The sequence below is a fragment of the Talpa europaea genome (genome assembly GCF_964194135.1).
Source record: "Talpa europaea genome assembly, chromosome: 8".
Lineage (NCBI taxonomy): Eukaryota > Metazoa > Chordata > Mammalia > Eulipotyphla > Talpidae > Talpa > Talpa europaea.
In genome coordinates this window covers 43911325-43928389 of record NC_140075.1, presented here as the reverse complement: position 1 = coordinate 43928389, position 17065 = coordinate 43911325, and the positions used below count along the sequence as shown (strand labels likewise).

The window sequence follows — 17065 nt, the reverse complement described above, 5'->3', positions numbered from 1 at the left end:
AATTCCTAAAATATGGGGATAATTTATTAGAAATTTCTGAGTAGTTTAGGTGATAAGACTGATAGAAAAGGGAAACCAATAAAAAAATGAGTTCTCATAAATGTGAAGAGGCTGTTTTGATATTACAATTATCTTTTGAGTGGCTACTATATGTTCAACATTTTATAGGGTATTGTATGAAATGTCAAAAGCAAGTTTTAAAAATGGAACAGAGAGGGCCTCCCTGGTGGTGCAAGGGGTTAAGACGTAGCCTATGAAGCTGTTCACAGCCACTGCTGCACGAGTTCCATCCCGGCCAGCCAGGCAGCTACCCACATGGCACAGCAGACCTCTCCTGTCTCACCCACTGCTCCCCTTAGCAGTGTACTTCAGTCAATCTGCCTGTTCTGCTCCCCACTCTGTCTCTGGTGAATCCTCTCATCTGCCCACAGCTCTGGCCTGTACCTCAGTTCTTGTATGCATAAATAAATAAATCTTTAAAAAAATGCAACAGAGAGATATGAATACCTAGACAGGATTTTTTTATTCCTGAGCCAGAAGATGTGGGGGTTAGATTTTTTTTCCTCCCTTAATTTTAAAGAAAATCACACATATCAACTCTCTTCTGCATGTCAATAAGCATCTTATAAATATATTTTCTAATGTAATAGTATCTTAATGTCCCTATCCCACCTATTAGAATTATCATAAAATTCTAAGTACCATTTAATGCCATTCCATAATAAAAACTTCTGATTTTTGACAAAAATCTGCTTTCAAAGTTGATTTGTTTTAATCAAAATCCAAATAAGGTTTACATAGTCTGTTAGTTGCCTCTTAGTTTAAAACAGTCTCTCCATCATTTATTTACCTTCATGTTTTTAATGTGTTGAACTGAGGCCAGTTGTTTTATGCGATACCCCACAGTCTGAATTTATCCGTTTGCTTCCTTATTTGTTACTTTAGTTTATCCCACTAGCTCTTGTATTTTCTTTCAAAGGAAATTAGCAGTAAAGCTATGATTAGACTTACGTACACCTTTTTTTGACAAGTATTGCATAGGTGATGCTGGCCTTGATAGTGAAGTGTAACTGCAGGTATATGATGTGTGGTGTTACTCTGCTTTTAATGACGTTAATGTCCATGAGTGGATTGTAAGCAGCCTAGATCCTCCATTGTAAAGATCCCTAGCAAACCTTCCATGCTTCATATAGGGAGTACATGATATTAATGTGCCCTGTTTTGCTATTAAACTCAATCACTTGGTTAAGGTGTTATTTACCAGGATTTGCCTCTGTAATATTTAAAATGAAGTTATTTTAGAATTATTTTACACTTTGTAAATACTAAATACTTTGAGAGACACTTTGAGACTATCCAAGTATGCTGCTTCTGTTTAATTTTTGTCCACTAATGTTGAAATTCAGTGGTGAATCTTGCCTTCAGCAGTTACTACTTTCAGATACTAATGGTTATCTTCTATTTGCCTCATATCTTTTATTTACTTATTGGATTTTTTTCTGTAAGAGTTGTCCTCTCCCATATATTTACTTCTTTATATCAGTGTAGATTCATTAATGAATTATAATCAAAAGAATGGTATAAACAATACTTAATTTTGTTGTTCAGTTCCAATTTTGATCTTTCTCGGGGTGTCTGCTGTGCCCTTCTTACATGATCTAGCTTGTTTTGTTGCATTCACTTGCTTTCTGGTTCCACAAGATTTCCAGGCTCAGCTTATTATTTCCTTGCCTTGAAATCAGCCAATTTTCTTAAGGAGATTTGGTTACTTTTATTGGAGAACAGTACTTAAAAACCAAGCTCTGAATGATAAGGCATGCTCATCATTACTGGGATTTGACAGTTTTACTTTTAGACAGAAAGAACTAGAACTAAAAGTACACTCACCAGTGCATTCACACACATCTGCATTTACTTTTGCATTTATCTGCATGCATTTATTTTTTTATTTTTTAAATAAATTTTATTTTTATAGTCCCCATACAATTGCAACCCCCTTATTTTGACCCCAATCCCTCCCCTCCCCGCCCCACATAGTGTCTCTGGTTCATAGTTTTTTGTTGATTTTGATTTTCACTGTCTTATAGTTACTCATTTTCCTGGTCCCTTATTTAAGTTTTCTAGATTCCTGCTATGAGTGAGACCATCCGGTATTTTTCTTTTTCTTTCTGGCTTATTTCGCTGAGCATGATCCCTTCCAGCGCCATCCATGTTGCTGCAAATTGCATGTGTTTATCTTTTTTGAATGCTGAGTAATACTCCATTGTGTATATGTCCCACATCTTCTTGATCTAGTCATCTATTTTTGGGCATTTGGGTTGTTTCCAAAGCTTAGCTATTGTAAACAGTGCTGCTATAAACATAGGGGTGCAGGTGCTCTTTGGAATTGATGTTTCTGTGTCCTTTGGGTAAATACCTAGGAGTGGAATTGCTGGATCATATGGAAGCTCTATGTTTAGTAGGTCCAGAAATCTCCACACAGCTATCCACAGTGGTTGGACCAGTTTGCACTCCCACCAACAGTGCAGAAGAGTTCCTTTTTCTCCACACCCTCGCCAACATTTGTTGTTGCTAGTTTTTTTAATATGTGCCATTCTCACTGGTGTGAGATGGTATCTCATGGTAGTTTTGATTTGCATTTCCCTGATTACAAGTGATGTTGAACATTTTTTCATATGCCTGTTGGCCATTTGCATTTCCTCTTCAGAGAAGTTTCTTTTTAGCTCTTCTGCCCATTTTTTGACTGGACTATTTTCTTTGTTGTTGTTGAGTCTCGTCAGCTCTTTGCAGATTTTTGTGATCAGTCCTTTATCAATAGTGTTGTGTGCAAAAATGTTCTCCCAGTTGGTGGGGTTTCTCTTTGTTTTTGTTATTGTCTCTTTTGCTGTGCAGAAGCTCTTTAATTTGATGTAGTCCCAGCTGTTGATCTTTGCCGTCACTATCACTGCTTTGGGTGATGTGTCTGTAAAGATGTCTTTGATGTGCATATCACCTAATGTTTCGCCTATATTTCCTTCCATGTATTTTATGGTTTCAGGTCTTATGTCTAGTTCTTTAATCCATTTTGAGCTGATTTTTGTGTATGGTGTGAGGTAGTGGTCAAGCTTCATTCTTTTATCTGCATGCATTTATTATAAAAAACCAGTCTACCTTGGTACCACTCAGTACAGTTTAGCACCACAGGGGTCATGTTAGCCTTTCCCCATTCCATATGTATAACTTTCTCCAACAAAAGGGAAGCTGGCTTTCATTTTCTACAATATATTATTTTTTGATTGTTTCAACCCCAGGATACAAATAAAGTAGTTTCTGAATTGCTAACCTTCCCCCATGAATAACAAATTTGTTACTACAATATAGATTTGGGTAAGTTGTTTTTCACTTTACCCTTATAATATCTATTCAGACATTGTTTTCCAAGGTCACTTACATCCATCACTTCCTAAACACCTTTATAGTCATATGTGATTGATTTTTAATACATGTAATATGGCATAGTGTCCATTCCATTGACTGCTAACAATTATGGGGCTCCTTTTTGAAGTGATGAAAATGTTCTGGAATGTTGAAAACTTAAGTCCACATAAAAACCTGCATAGGGAGGTTTATAATTGATAAAACTTGGAAGCAACCAAGATGTTCCATAGGTGAATGTATAAATAACTCAAATGCTAGGGTATCTTTTGATGATATAAAAGGAAATGAGCCATCACATAATGAAAAGACATGAAGGTACCTTAAATATATATTGCTCAGTGAAATAAACCAATCTGAAAAGGCAACATATAGTATGATTCAAACTTTGATATTCTGGAAAAGGTAAAACTATAGAGACAATAAAAAGATCTATGGTCTCAAGGGATTGAAGAGCAGGAGGGCTGAAAAGGTAGAATAGGATTTTGAGGGGAATAAAACTATTCTGTACACTGTAATGGTAGATACATGTGAAAAACCATAGAATGGATTTGTCAGATAAGTTTGTCAAATCCCATAGACTATACAACAGCAAAGCGTAGATCTTGATGTAAGCGATGGTCTTGGGTGATAGTGATGTTGGTGTAGGTTCATTGATAACAAATGTACTTCTTTGGTGTCGGTTGCTGATTGTGAGAGAAGCGGTGCATGTGGTGGGGGCAGGGAGCACAGTGTATACGGGAACTCTTTCCTTTCTCCTCAATTTTGCTTAAACCTAAAACTGCTCCAAAGAACAAAAAATAGTCCATTTAAAATTTTAAAAATCTGGAACTAGGTAGGGGTGATGGTTGTACATTGTGACTATACTTAAAAACCACTGAGTTTATATTGTGACATCTCAATTTAAATATAGATTATTCCAAGAACATCATATAAATGGAATCAAACAATACTACCCTTTAGAGATTGATTGTTTTCACTGAACATAATTTGTACAGATCCATCTAGATCATTACTTCTTTCCTCCTTTTTTATTGCTGAGTTCTATTCCATGGTATGGATGTGCTATTTATTTGACCATTTATCTGGTGAAGGATGTGTGCATATTTCAATATTGGCTATTTTAAATAATATGCTGTGAACATTTGGATACAAGTTTTTAAATAAATGGTGTTTCCATATCTCTGGTATTTTCATTAATGACTTGAGATTGTAGTTGAGTTGTAAGGTAATTGCTGTTAGCTTTATAACAGTTGCCCTAGTGTTATCATTTTTACATTTCCACCCAGCATTTTGTGAGGCAGTTTCTCACCAGCACTTGGTTATGCCACTATTTATTTTAGCCACCCTATTAGGTGATGCAGTGACATACTACTGTAGTTTTAACTTGAATTTTCTGATAATGATATTAATTAAGGCTACCATTTTACCTGAAATGTACAAAAGAAAAACAAATGAATATATCCCAGGGAAGCAAAAGGCCAAATTCAAAACATGGGACATATGTTCTGTTTCCTACAATAAATCAGTGGCAGGGGGGTGGAGGAAGTTTGTTTTCGAGAATAAACGAGCCTGGAGAGAAATAACATGATGCAATAGGTATACTTTGAGACAATTGGAGAAACATGAATATGGACAAGATATTACTAAAGAATGATTGATTATTTAGACACACTGATGGCATGATTGTTAGAGAAGAATAAAATCTTCCTGGGTAGAGATCATTACTGACTTATTTACATGATAATGGCATATTTTGGATCTGTTTTAAAATACTGGAGCAAACAACAAAAAGTGAGAGTGGAGTGGAAGAGTGGAGAAGAGATTGCCAAAATAGGTGTAACTGTTGAAGATGAGTGATGGCCATCTGAGGGGTATTTTAATATTTAGATTTTAGTGATTTTGGTGGTATCTGATATTTTTCATAAGTGATCAAAAAATGCTTATTGAAATAACACCTGGTATTTTAAAATAAAACAATTTCTGTTACTCTGAAGGCATTTTCTGTTACAACAAATTCAACCTTGATGGAAAAAATATAATTTTGGAGGACAAATAACTTTTTTTTTTATTCAGGCAGAAGAAAACAAAAGACTGAAGAAACTCCAGCTTGAACAAGAAGAAAAATTGGCTATGGAATTGGCAAAACTAAAACATGAAAGTCTAAAGGATGAAAAGATGAGGCAACAAGTAAGAGAGAACAGGTATTGTGGTTTCTATAAATTTCACTTACTACTTTAAACTTGTATGAAATAGTTAGCACCTGATTTTTTTTTACTATCATTGTACACAGTTAATATTTTGCCTAGAAATACTGCTTTAAATTCTATATTCATTTCACAAAAATTGTATATGGAATAGGTTAATATTTAAGGTAAAAATAAACATTGACTCTTTCCTCTTAACATGTTTAGAATGACCTTTTATAAATAAACTTACAGAAGCCTACTCTTAAAATCTTTGGTGATAACTAACTTAATTTTATACCCTAGGTAAATTACCTACAGTATTTCTAGAAAGTGGTCACTTGTGGTTCAGCACTTCTAGTGACTAATAGGAACTTAATATTTCATTCAGTCCTGACTTTTTAAATTTTTTTTGAGCCTCTACTATAATTGCTTCATTTTGCAATTTTGTGTTATTACAGGTTACATTGAGGAAGAAAATTTACATCAAAATATTGCATAAACTCAATATAATTGAGTGAGAATGCTAACCTTTAAAAAAATTTTAATCTTTAAAAAATTTTTTTTAAATGAAGTACCATTGTTTTATACCCTTGTTAATATTTTGACGGTATAGGATTTCTTCCTCAGGTGTGGTCATCATAGTACTCCCACCACCATGAACACCCATAGTCCTTCACCATAGTCCATTGCACTTAGCCCCTAGCCCCCTTTATTCATTCATCTATCGATGATGGACACTTGTTTCCATATCTTGGTTGTTGTAAAAGTAATGCTGTAATGAACATGGATGTGAACATATCTTCTGATATGTGAATAAGTTTCTTTTGGTCTTTTTTGGAATAAATACCCAGAAGTTGAATTGCTGGTCATATGATAGTTTCATGTTTAAGTTTTTAAGGAACCTTTAAACTACTTTCCATTGTGTCTGCATCGATTAACATTCCTGCCAACAGTGCTCAAGAATGTTCTTTTCTCTACATCCCTGCCAGTACTAGTTATTCTTGTTTGTTTTTATTTTAATGAAAACTGCTCTCACAAATGTGGTAGTGATGCTGAACATCCTTTCATATACCTGTGAGCCATCAAAAGATACCTAGAGCCTACTTAGACAATCCTATTTTTAAAGAATTTCACCCCTATTTCAAAATTAATTTCCCTGTAACTTTCTATCATTTATCTCATTTCTGATTAAAAAAAAAAACCTAACAATAACAAACTTAGTTCTTTAGGACATCCTTTCATATTTATGAATTCACTAAATATTGGGCTGTCGGAAAAGTCATAATATATTTTTGCTTGAAAAATAGAGAAAATAACATCAAGACTTTCTGAAAACCCCATATTTTCTTGTTAGCTAAATGTCCCTCATTCCTTCATTTGTTTCTTATATAACATGGTTTCAAGCTTCTTCACCATTTTGGTTCTCCTTTTGATGTTTCCTAAAAAAAAAATTAAATAAATAAATTCTGCCACCACAATTATTCATAATACAGCAGGATAATGCTTAGTACCCCTAAAATGGTACTATTAGCCACATTTTTCTAGTCTGCTTCTTAATGGTAGCTAACATTGAATTATGTTTTAGGGACAGCTATATCCCCCTGCTGATGACAACTCAAGGCTAACTAAATGCTCCTCTACTTCTGTAATTGAATATACTGAAATTTTACTTTGATAGTTGTAACACTTTGGGAGCAAGCCTTCTGGAGACAATTATATGACTGATGGCTAAGCCTCAGTGTTTGAGCATCACGAAATTATATATGTTTGGCAAATGTATCTAGATATACATTTTTCTGAGTCCACAACTTTTATCAAATTGTTTAGGGTATTACTATTATTTGAACAGATTTAGAATTACGCTAACTTCATATTGCCATAGTCTCAAACTATGTTTTTTGGACCTTAATTGTTCAGTCATGTTAGCTACCATTCACGGTTTTATGTTATCTGTAAATGAAATAAATATTTCAACATCTTTGCTTAATTCACTGACATAAGAGTGAAATAGAGGAGCTTTCCACTTCAGTTATTATAAATTAGGTGCTTCAGATAAATGCTGCCTCTGAGAAAAGAATGTCTAGAGAAAGTATAAAAATAAGATCTGCCAGAGTGGTAAGAAAGCCTGGCATTTGTAGCTGCATTTCCTCTGAAGGTTTCTGCTGATTCCTTAAGTAAGGCTGTGAGTTCAGAAGTTAACAGTGCTTATAGCCAGTAAGCTTATGGTAAGGTGTAAACAATATGCTTATGATTTGTGCACTTTATCATATTTTACTTGACCAATACAGAATTTAACTAGATTTTATTAGTTATAAACAGATGATGATGTAATGTGTGAACAGGTTAGTAGAAAATGTTTAGAATAAAGCATGGAGAGACAAAATGATTGGAAAATATGGAATATAATGTTAGAGATGAGGGCTATAGTCAAAAATTCTAACAGATGTATAATTCTAGTACTGGAAGCAGAAATGAAAGGATGATGCAGAAGCAGTATTTGAATAGATAAGAATTTCCAGTATTTGAATAGATAAGAATTTCCTAATCACAGGCTAAAACATGATGGTGACAACTGCACCTTAACTTATCCTAACTGACCATTTCAAATCCAACAATAGAGGAAATCTTAAAAATCACAAAAGCAGCCCAAAAGGCGTTACTTTGAAAGGAGCAACAATAACAAGTATGACTGCATTTTGAACAGCAACAGGAGTTGAGATGAAAAAAAGCCCATCTATAATTATATACCTTGTGAAGATTTTCTTTAAAGTTAAGTCATTCAATTGAGAACTCTTTCAAATAGTGTGCTCCCTCCCAACATGTCAAAACTGCTAGTTTTTTAATAAGGCAAGGTAAAATTTTTGACTGTCATGCAGAAATGAACCATTTTTCTGATCAGTGTATTCATTTGCAAATTGGCAGGTCTAAATTCCGGTAAAAGTTTGCAGTGGGCCTTACATAGACCTAAATAATTAAAATTCATCCATATTAATATTGGCTCCATAAAACTAAAAGAGATACATTGTTAAAACCAGGGTAAATTTTTGAAAATAATTGAGTTCAAAACTCACTAGGCTCTTTAGTTGATGTTGAACATATTTTTTTAACCTAAGAAAATATTTAAAAGTCAATTTTATCACTGCTTTCAGTTACTATTGGGAAACTGCCTATTTTTGGAAACTCTATATTATAGCTCTTAGCAACTAATCACAATGGCAAAACTGATTATAATTTATAATTATTTACCATTATAATTGTAAAATTATATATTATTAGCAACTGTATATTTATTATAGTTCATATATAGCTTTATGAAAGCAAAAACAAGTACCTCACATAATTTGATTTGTTCAAGACAAAGTAGCTCAGAGGCAAAGATAGTCTTTGTTTATTAAATGTATAACCAGTTTCTTGCAGATTCCAGTAGTTATTTTCTAGACTGACAGTCAAGATGTTAATAAAGTCGGTGACATGGATTTAAAAGTGTCAGTATTTTCAGAAAAACAAAGAATTGATCACTAGTAACCTTGAACAAGCAATTCTTTAGGTGGAAGAATGAAAATCATCCCAGTATTAATTTCAGGAAGATAAATTTCAGTCATGTTAGCTACCATTCATGGTTTTGTTATCTGTAAATGAAATAAATATTTCAACATCTTTGCTTAATTCACTGACATAAGAGTGAAATAGAGGAGCTTTCCACTTCAGTTATTATACATTAGGTGAAATTTGAAGATGTAACTCATTCTTTGTGCCTGCTGGGATTTTAATATATGTGTGTGTGTGTGTGTGTATGTATGTGTATATATATACAAAGTGCTAAAAATATAGAAAACTAAAGCAGAAAACGATAGGAAGAAAATGCAAGGAGTTACAGTAGTCAAGTATTTTATTGTAAAAAATAATGGACAGTTTTTTTAGAGTTGAAACAAACATGTTGTGGTTGCTGTATTGAAAAATTGAAAATGAATATATAATTACATTAATACAGGAGAAAATGTGATCAGAAAAGAATCTAAAAAAGTTGTGCAGAAGAGAGTTACCATAACAGCCCTGAGTCTGACAGCCCTGGAAAATCATATTTAGGAGTTTGCTCCTTGAAAGCTGGGTTTTAGGAAGGTTCTTAACACAATGATGAGCGCCCAAACTGGGAAAACAGCATGGTTTATGCTGAACTCCTCTTTCCCTTCTAGGAGTCTGGAAATTTGGTAGATGCTAGGCAGAGTGCCCGTGTGACAGACCCCTCATAAACACCTTGCACTACCAATGTCCAAGGCTCCAGTGTGTCCACACCTCCACCAACACTTTAAAAATTTTTACTTTTATGAAAAATGTGTATCATTGTGATTCTGATGGGCATTTCCCTAATCACTAATGATGTTAAGTATGTCTTGCATGTGCTTATTCTCCATTGTTTCTTTTGAGGGAATCTGTAAGGGCTTTTGAATTTGAATTGGGTTCTACATCCTTTGTTGTTGAGTTGTAGGGATCCTTTCTATATTCTGAATATTAAATCTTGCTAAGTAACTTGCTTTGATATAAAACTCATCCACTATAACTTTTCTTTTAGCTTGATAATATTAGCTGGACAGAAATTTTAACCAGTATTGATAAAGCATCTTCTGTGACCCAGGTCCTAGCAAAAATATTTTAAGTGATGATTACTTAAAATAAAAGGGTTGTTTTGTCTAGAAAAATAATTACAATGTCCCATTTCACATGCATTCTGATTTTGCTTTGGATTAAGAGAGGCAAGTATTTTTTTCAAAATACTTAAAAAATAATGTCTTACCATTAAAATTTTTAATTTCATTTATTTTTAAAGAAAACGTGATCCTCAAATTAATTTTTTTCCAACAGTTTTGAAATCAGAGAACTGGAGAAGAAATTAAAAGCAGCTTATATGAATAAAGAAAGGGCAGCTCAGATTGCTGAAAAGGATGTCATTAAATATGAACAAATGGTAATCATGTTTGTGATTATGTTCTCTGTATTTTTAGCTTCATTTAGAAAACTAAAATTAGAGCAATGTTTTGAAAATTGTTAAATACTCTAAAAAATTTATGCTGTTAGGTTTCTCAAATACATTTACACTTTATAGATTATTTAAGGTATAGGAAATTATGGCTTATTTAATACTGGATCTTCTTAAATATCAGAGCCTTTCAAAGTTGAAATTAAGTTGCTGCTTAGAATGCACAGCTGTATTCGAGTAATTTTAGCATTCTTTACACTCTTTGACAAACCAATACAGTCCAAGTTACTACCATGATCAGTATATTTTATATTAATTTTCTTATTTTTAAAATGTTTCTAAAAGTGATATTTTATAATGCTACATAGGAAACTTTCCTGTTTTATAAGCAGCATTCTTCTTTTCTATTTTATCCCCTTTCTAACTCCTGACACATATGGTCAACTTCAGGACAAGAGTCACTCAGGGAAAAGTGTCTCAGACACACCAACAGCATTATGCTGTACAGTATAAAGCAGGACTTACTGAAGTAACACTTAGAGAGCTGGGTGTATGTCGTTACTTGTGCTCTCATTACACTGAGAGGTTAGACACACATGAAAGTTCCAATTGGATTATTAGTCTTTGACGGTCTCCTCTCATTTTTTGATATTAAAGCATTTTGGTGACAGAATTCACTCTTCTACATCCCTTTCAAAGATGATTTATGGCTATTAAAAAAAAGAGAGAAGTTGGCTAGAATACCATGGATTAAAAAAAAACGAGTTGTAGAACAATCAAGTTGGAGAATAATACGTATCACAGATCATTTGAATTTTTTTAAAAAAACCTGTACAGATACTTATGTGTATATATATAAACATGTATTTATATGCACAAGTGAACATAGCCACACACAGTACACCACCATGAGAGGAGTAATATCAAAATGCTGAAAGAGTACAGTACAGCAAAGGCATCAAATAAGAATATTGACCAGAGTGCATGTGTTAGGATAGAAAAAGTCTGGAGGGGGTTACACAGAGAGCTGTTAACAGTGATAACCTTGGATGTGGGAGGGGAGTGTGAGGAGACTTTAATTACTACAGATGTAGTTCTGTTCTACCCTTTCAAAATTAAAGTGGAACGTAAACAATCTACTGTTGGACCAGTAGTTTGCAATTTTAATTATCCTGATAATTGAGGTTATTAAAGGAAGTTTTAGATATTTTAATCTGACTCCTAAAAGCCCTGCTATTTTTGATTAAAATTGACCCACAAAAAGTTAAAGTCAAATACTCCTAGGGGGAATAGGTGTTAGAATATCGAGGTTATAGTTTTGGCTGCACCTTCATTTTCTTATCTGAAATGAGAACAATATACATCCATAAGTATGTGGTAATCTGTTCATAAATGTCTTTGTAATTTCATATTTTTTCTAAAGAACCTAGTACAATGTGTTACGAAAACAAGCAAAGAAAAACTTGATCAGATCATATTATCAGTGTATGTGTTAAAGGCATCAATTAGATCAGGAATGGTTTTCAGAAATTTGGCATTTGTACTTTAGTCTGTTTCTTTTCTATGCCTGATATTGCTAATCATTCTAGCATTTAGGATGTGATAAAATGGTTAAGGGTAATTTTCAGATTGCCTCAATATCTCAATATATTTAAATTTTTAAAAAGATTTATTTATACAAGAACTGGGATACAGGCCAGAGGCACGGGAGGGTGAGAGAATTCACCAGAGACAGAGCAGGGAGCAGAACAGGCAGATGACCGAATTACACTGCTGAGGGGAGCAGCGGGTGAGACAGGAGTTCTGTCTTGCCATGTGGGAATCTCTCTGGCCAGCCAGGAATCGAACCAGCACTGCAGAGGCTGTGGACAGCTTCACAGCGCTGCACTCAACCTGCTGGGCCACCGGGGAGGCCCTAAAGTAGCTTTTCAATGTGTTCTTGAAGGACTGCCAATGGAGTGAGGCTCTTGTGTAATCAGAAGGTTGAGTTTTAAATAGGTAGTTGAGTATGGATCATTACTTTTTTTTTTTCAACTTTTTTAAATGAGATTTTTTTTTTAAGATTTTATTTATTTATACAAGAGCTGGGGTACATGCCAGAAATGCAGGAGGGTGAGAGAATTCACCAGAGACAAAGCAGGGAGCAGAACAGGCAGAAAGACTGAAGTACAATGCTGAGGGAAGCAGCAGGAGAGGCAGGAGAAGTCTGTTCCCTGGCCGCCCAGGAATCGAACCTGTGCTGCAGAGGCTGCGGACAGCTTCACAGCGCTGTGCTCAACCCGCTGCACCACCAGGGAGGCTCTAATTTAAAATTTATTTTAAAAATGATTTCAGAATGCTCAAATCAAGGCATTTACCCTTCAGGAAGCAATACTGTAACTCAGGGAATGCCTTAATAAGTGAATTAAAAATTATAGAAAAGAGGTACAGTGACATATGCCACCCATTTAAGTTAAAAATAATTACAAAGGACCTTTAATAAATGAGAAAGGGCAGACTTGAAAGTCAGTGGTAGGAAAGAAAATTCAGGCTGGGGTAACAGAGCTGCTCACACCTATTTAATAAAACACCTGTATGAAAAAGTACCATCCTTACTCTGAGATGCAGCTGACACAAAATGGAACTAAAATTGTAGAAATTGCCTCCAAGTTTTAAATAGGAAAAAAAAGATGACTGCTGATCTGGCAGTTAACATCGTTAAGATTTAATAAAGATTTCTACTTTTACTTACTGTTTTCCAAATGTGGAGTTACTATCTTCATCACATATTACCTTAGGGAGCTCCTGAAGTAATAGAAAAGCCTCTTTAGGGTTTGATTCATTCTTTAAGCCCTTTAAGTGGTAGTGACTTTCCTTTGCTTTTCACCAGACAGGTGAAAATATTTTATGTAACAGATTTTATAATATACAATTACATATTCAAAAATATTATGATATACTGCGCTCCTATGTGAAAATGGAAAGATGAATTTTGTTACAATTCCAGAAACGTGATGCTGAAATAGCCAAAACCATGATGGAAGAACAAGAGCGAGTAATAAAGGAAGAGAATGCAGCAGAGGACAGACGAAATAAAGTGAAGGCACAGTACTATCTTGACTTAGAGAAGCAACTTGAAGAACAAGAAAGAAAAAAGCAGGAAGCTTATGAGCAGTTGCTGAAAGAAAAACTCATGATTGATGAAATTGTTAGAAAAATCTATGAAGAAGATCAATTGTAAGTTTATCCCAACTTTCTTACATGTCTAAATAGGTATATGAAATTAATTTAGGCTTCTTGGGAAGAAGTGAAACTCCTAAATATTGCCTGACACATAGTTAGCCCTCAGTAGATGTTATGATCACATAACAAATGATTACATGGTAATTATCAGATAACTAATGTTTAGCACGTGACTGAGTGACTAAACCCTTGTTTCATATGCCCATATCATATGTTAGAGGACTTGTTTTTGATGAATTTCCTTGTTAGACAGTTGAAGTGTAGAGTATTCTGAAAGTTAGGTAGACAGGGTATAGTCTTTGAAATGAGATGCGTGACACTTCACTCAAAGATTACAGAAGAGGCACAAGTAGTAATTGGAGAAGATTCATACCTGTTATTATATGATGTGGTACGAATTTTAGTGTTGTATGAATGAATAAACAAGCAGAAAAATAGGAAAAAGCACCTTTCCCCTTTACTGACTAAAAGAAATGACACTTTCTGATTATTTCTGTTACTATAAAACGCTACTGTTTCTTAGGGAAAGACAACAGAAGTTGGAAAAAATGAATGCAACTCGGAAGTATATAGAAGAGTTTCAGAGAGAGCAGGCTCTCTGGAGAGAAAAAAAACGTGAGGAAATGGAAGAAGAAAACAGGAAGATCCTCGAGTTTGCCAACATGCAGCAACAAAGAGAAGACGACCGCATGGCCAAAGTTCAAGAAAGTGAAGAAAAAAGGATACAGCTTCAGAATACAGTAATTGAATAACCACTTTTTTCTTTTATTTATATTTTACATCTTTTTTTCATTTTTTCTTTAGTGTTTGCTTTTCTCAGTAGTCCCCATAGTTTCCACCACCAGTTCACCCGTGCACCATCTCCATAGTCCCTTGTGCTCTTCCCGCCCTCTTTTTGACCCCTCTCTCTCCCCCTCCCCTGCAGAATGTCTGATTTATAGTTGTCTATTTTTGGTTTTGTTTTGTTTGACTAACCACTTATTTAGCACTGCAGAAATCCTGAACTGTTAGAGAATTTGGTTACTGTGTGTGTGTGTGTGTGTGTGTGTTGTGGTGGTTTTTTTTTTTTTTAATAGCTGACTCAGAAATTAGAAGAAATGCTGCGGCAACGTGAAGATTTGGAACAAGTGCGACAAGAATTATACCAGGAAGAACAAGCTGAAATACATAAGAAGAAACTAAAAGTAAGTTTTGGAAGTTGAGGAAGTATTAACCTAGAGAATAATAATTTGAGATGAACCCAGACATTTAAACAGACTAACATTAATAATTTCACTATATGTAAATGGTGTAAACATTGTAATGACGAGAAATTTTCAGGCTGGATTTAAAAAAAAGCTAGATCCAGGCAGCATTCACAAAGTACATAAAAAACATGATGCAACTATGTTGTGTAAAAGAAACACAATTTAAATATGAAGACACATGTAGTTTAAAAGCAGAAAGATATATTGATACTATACAAATACTAAATCAGAAGCAAACTGGAGTGGAACTCGTGATAATAGGGCAAATTCATCTCGAGGATATAATAGTGCTAGAGGTATATGAACCTACATTAAGCTTTCAAATACATGAAGCTGAACTATTAAAAGCAAAAAGAGAAAGACAAATCCAAAATTACAGTTGAAGATTTCAGAGATTTTAAAAGATTTATAACTATGCTGTATATTTTCCTCATTAATAGGCTGTATAACTTAACCATGAAATCACAGGTTGTAGTGTAAAACAATAACAAAGTTGACCTCAAGTTAAAATGATTTGCAGCTTTATTAAAACACATTTAGCATATCTGTATGATTCCATTTCTGGGATCTTTTTTTTTTTGTATTTATGTGTGGCCCCCTCCACCAATCCCATACAGTTTTGATAACTGAGGCCACTTAATAAGTCTTTGATTGTTTTAGTTCTTCTGGTTTCTTTGTCTTTCCATATAAATTATAGCATTATACTGATTCTATCTACAAATAGTACTTTGATGATAGGAATTGCATTAAATCTGAGCATCAATTTTGGGAGAATTGACACGTTGAATCTTCCATTTCATGAACACATTGACGATTTAGATCATCTTTGAATTTTTCATCATATTGTTTTCAGAACACAAATCCTATGTTTTGTTAGATTTACATCTAAATTTTTTTTTTTTTGGAGCAATTATAAATGGAATTTGTTTTAATTTCAGTGTCTATATACTCACTGCTAGCAAACTGACATTTATCTTGTATCTCATGGCTTTGTTGAATTTGCATTTTTTTCTATAGTCATGAATATACAAATACGATCAGTTTTAGTTCACCTTATATTGCCCATTTCACTGTCTACCCCTATGTTAAGGATGATGAGAATAGACCTAAGCTTTCTGTATTGCCTGTCTTAACATTTTTACTAAGTTGAAGCCCATCCCTATTTTTCAGGTTTATTTTTAAATGAAAGGGTATTAAATTTTGTCAAGTCCTTTTTCTATGTCTATTGATATGATCATGTGGTTTTTCTTTAGCATGGTGAATTGACTTGATATTTTGAGAATGGAACCAGTTTTGCATCATTAGAATCAACCCCACTTAGTCTTGGTATAATTTAATACATTGCTGGAATCTGTTTTCTAAAATTTCATTTAGAATTTTTAATGTGCATGTTCAGGAAAAATATTAAATTTTAGTTTTCTTCTTATACTAGTGTGAGGATAATAAATAACCTTAAGTATCTCCTTTCAGAGTAAAACTCAAACTAAGATACCTCGGAATTTCTTGTTCAGAGTTGTTTTATAGCAAAATATTTCAAATTATTTAGATAAGGGATCTAAAATCTCATGGATTTTAGAACTTAAAAGAAAGGAAGATTATGCAGTTTACATTTTATATCTACATAATCCCAATTCAGCCATATCTAAGGAATACATGAACACTTTTCTTGTTGAAGAAATACAATGATGTTTTATCTTGCCAAACACTTCCAGATGTTTTCACCATTGTATTAAACTAAAATTTATATGGGAGATGGATGCCAGGAAATGTCAATTTCAAGTCATTATAAAATTTCTGTGTGCAAAGTATGGTAAGCTCTGAGGATTCCAAACCTGAGACAGTATCTCTGCCTTCAATGAGTCTTTTAATGTCTGTATATGGTAGCTAAGCACAAACTATGTATTATAAAAACACTACGTGCCCAGTATCCCAAAGATACTCTTCACCCTTTTTGGTGAAGAGATAAGGCATGTACATATGAGATAAATGGTGGAACAAATAAATGGTATAAGGCCAAA

The 17065-nt window shown here is 33.9% G+C and overlaps 1 protein-coding gene across 1 annotated transcript in view; it reads left to right on the top strand.

The window, feature by feature from the left end:
* Positions 1-17065, top strand: part of MNS1 (meiosis specific nuclear structural 1) — a gene marked incomplete at both ends in the record, with an annotated part of 59154 nt that overhangs the window by 36314 nt on the left and 5775 nt on the right. The window contains 5 exons of the mRNA XM_084240163.1: positions 5491-5618; positions 10464-10566; positions 13565-13794; positions 14324-14540; positions 14877-14984. Coding sequence (XP_084096289.1) covers positions 5491-5618; positions 10464-10566; positions 13565-13794; positions 14324-14540; positions 14877-14984 — 786 coding nt within the window. The remainder of the gene's footprint in view (positions 1-5490; positions 5619-10463; positions 10567-13564; positions 13795-14323; positions 14541-14876; positions 14985-17065) is intronic.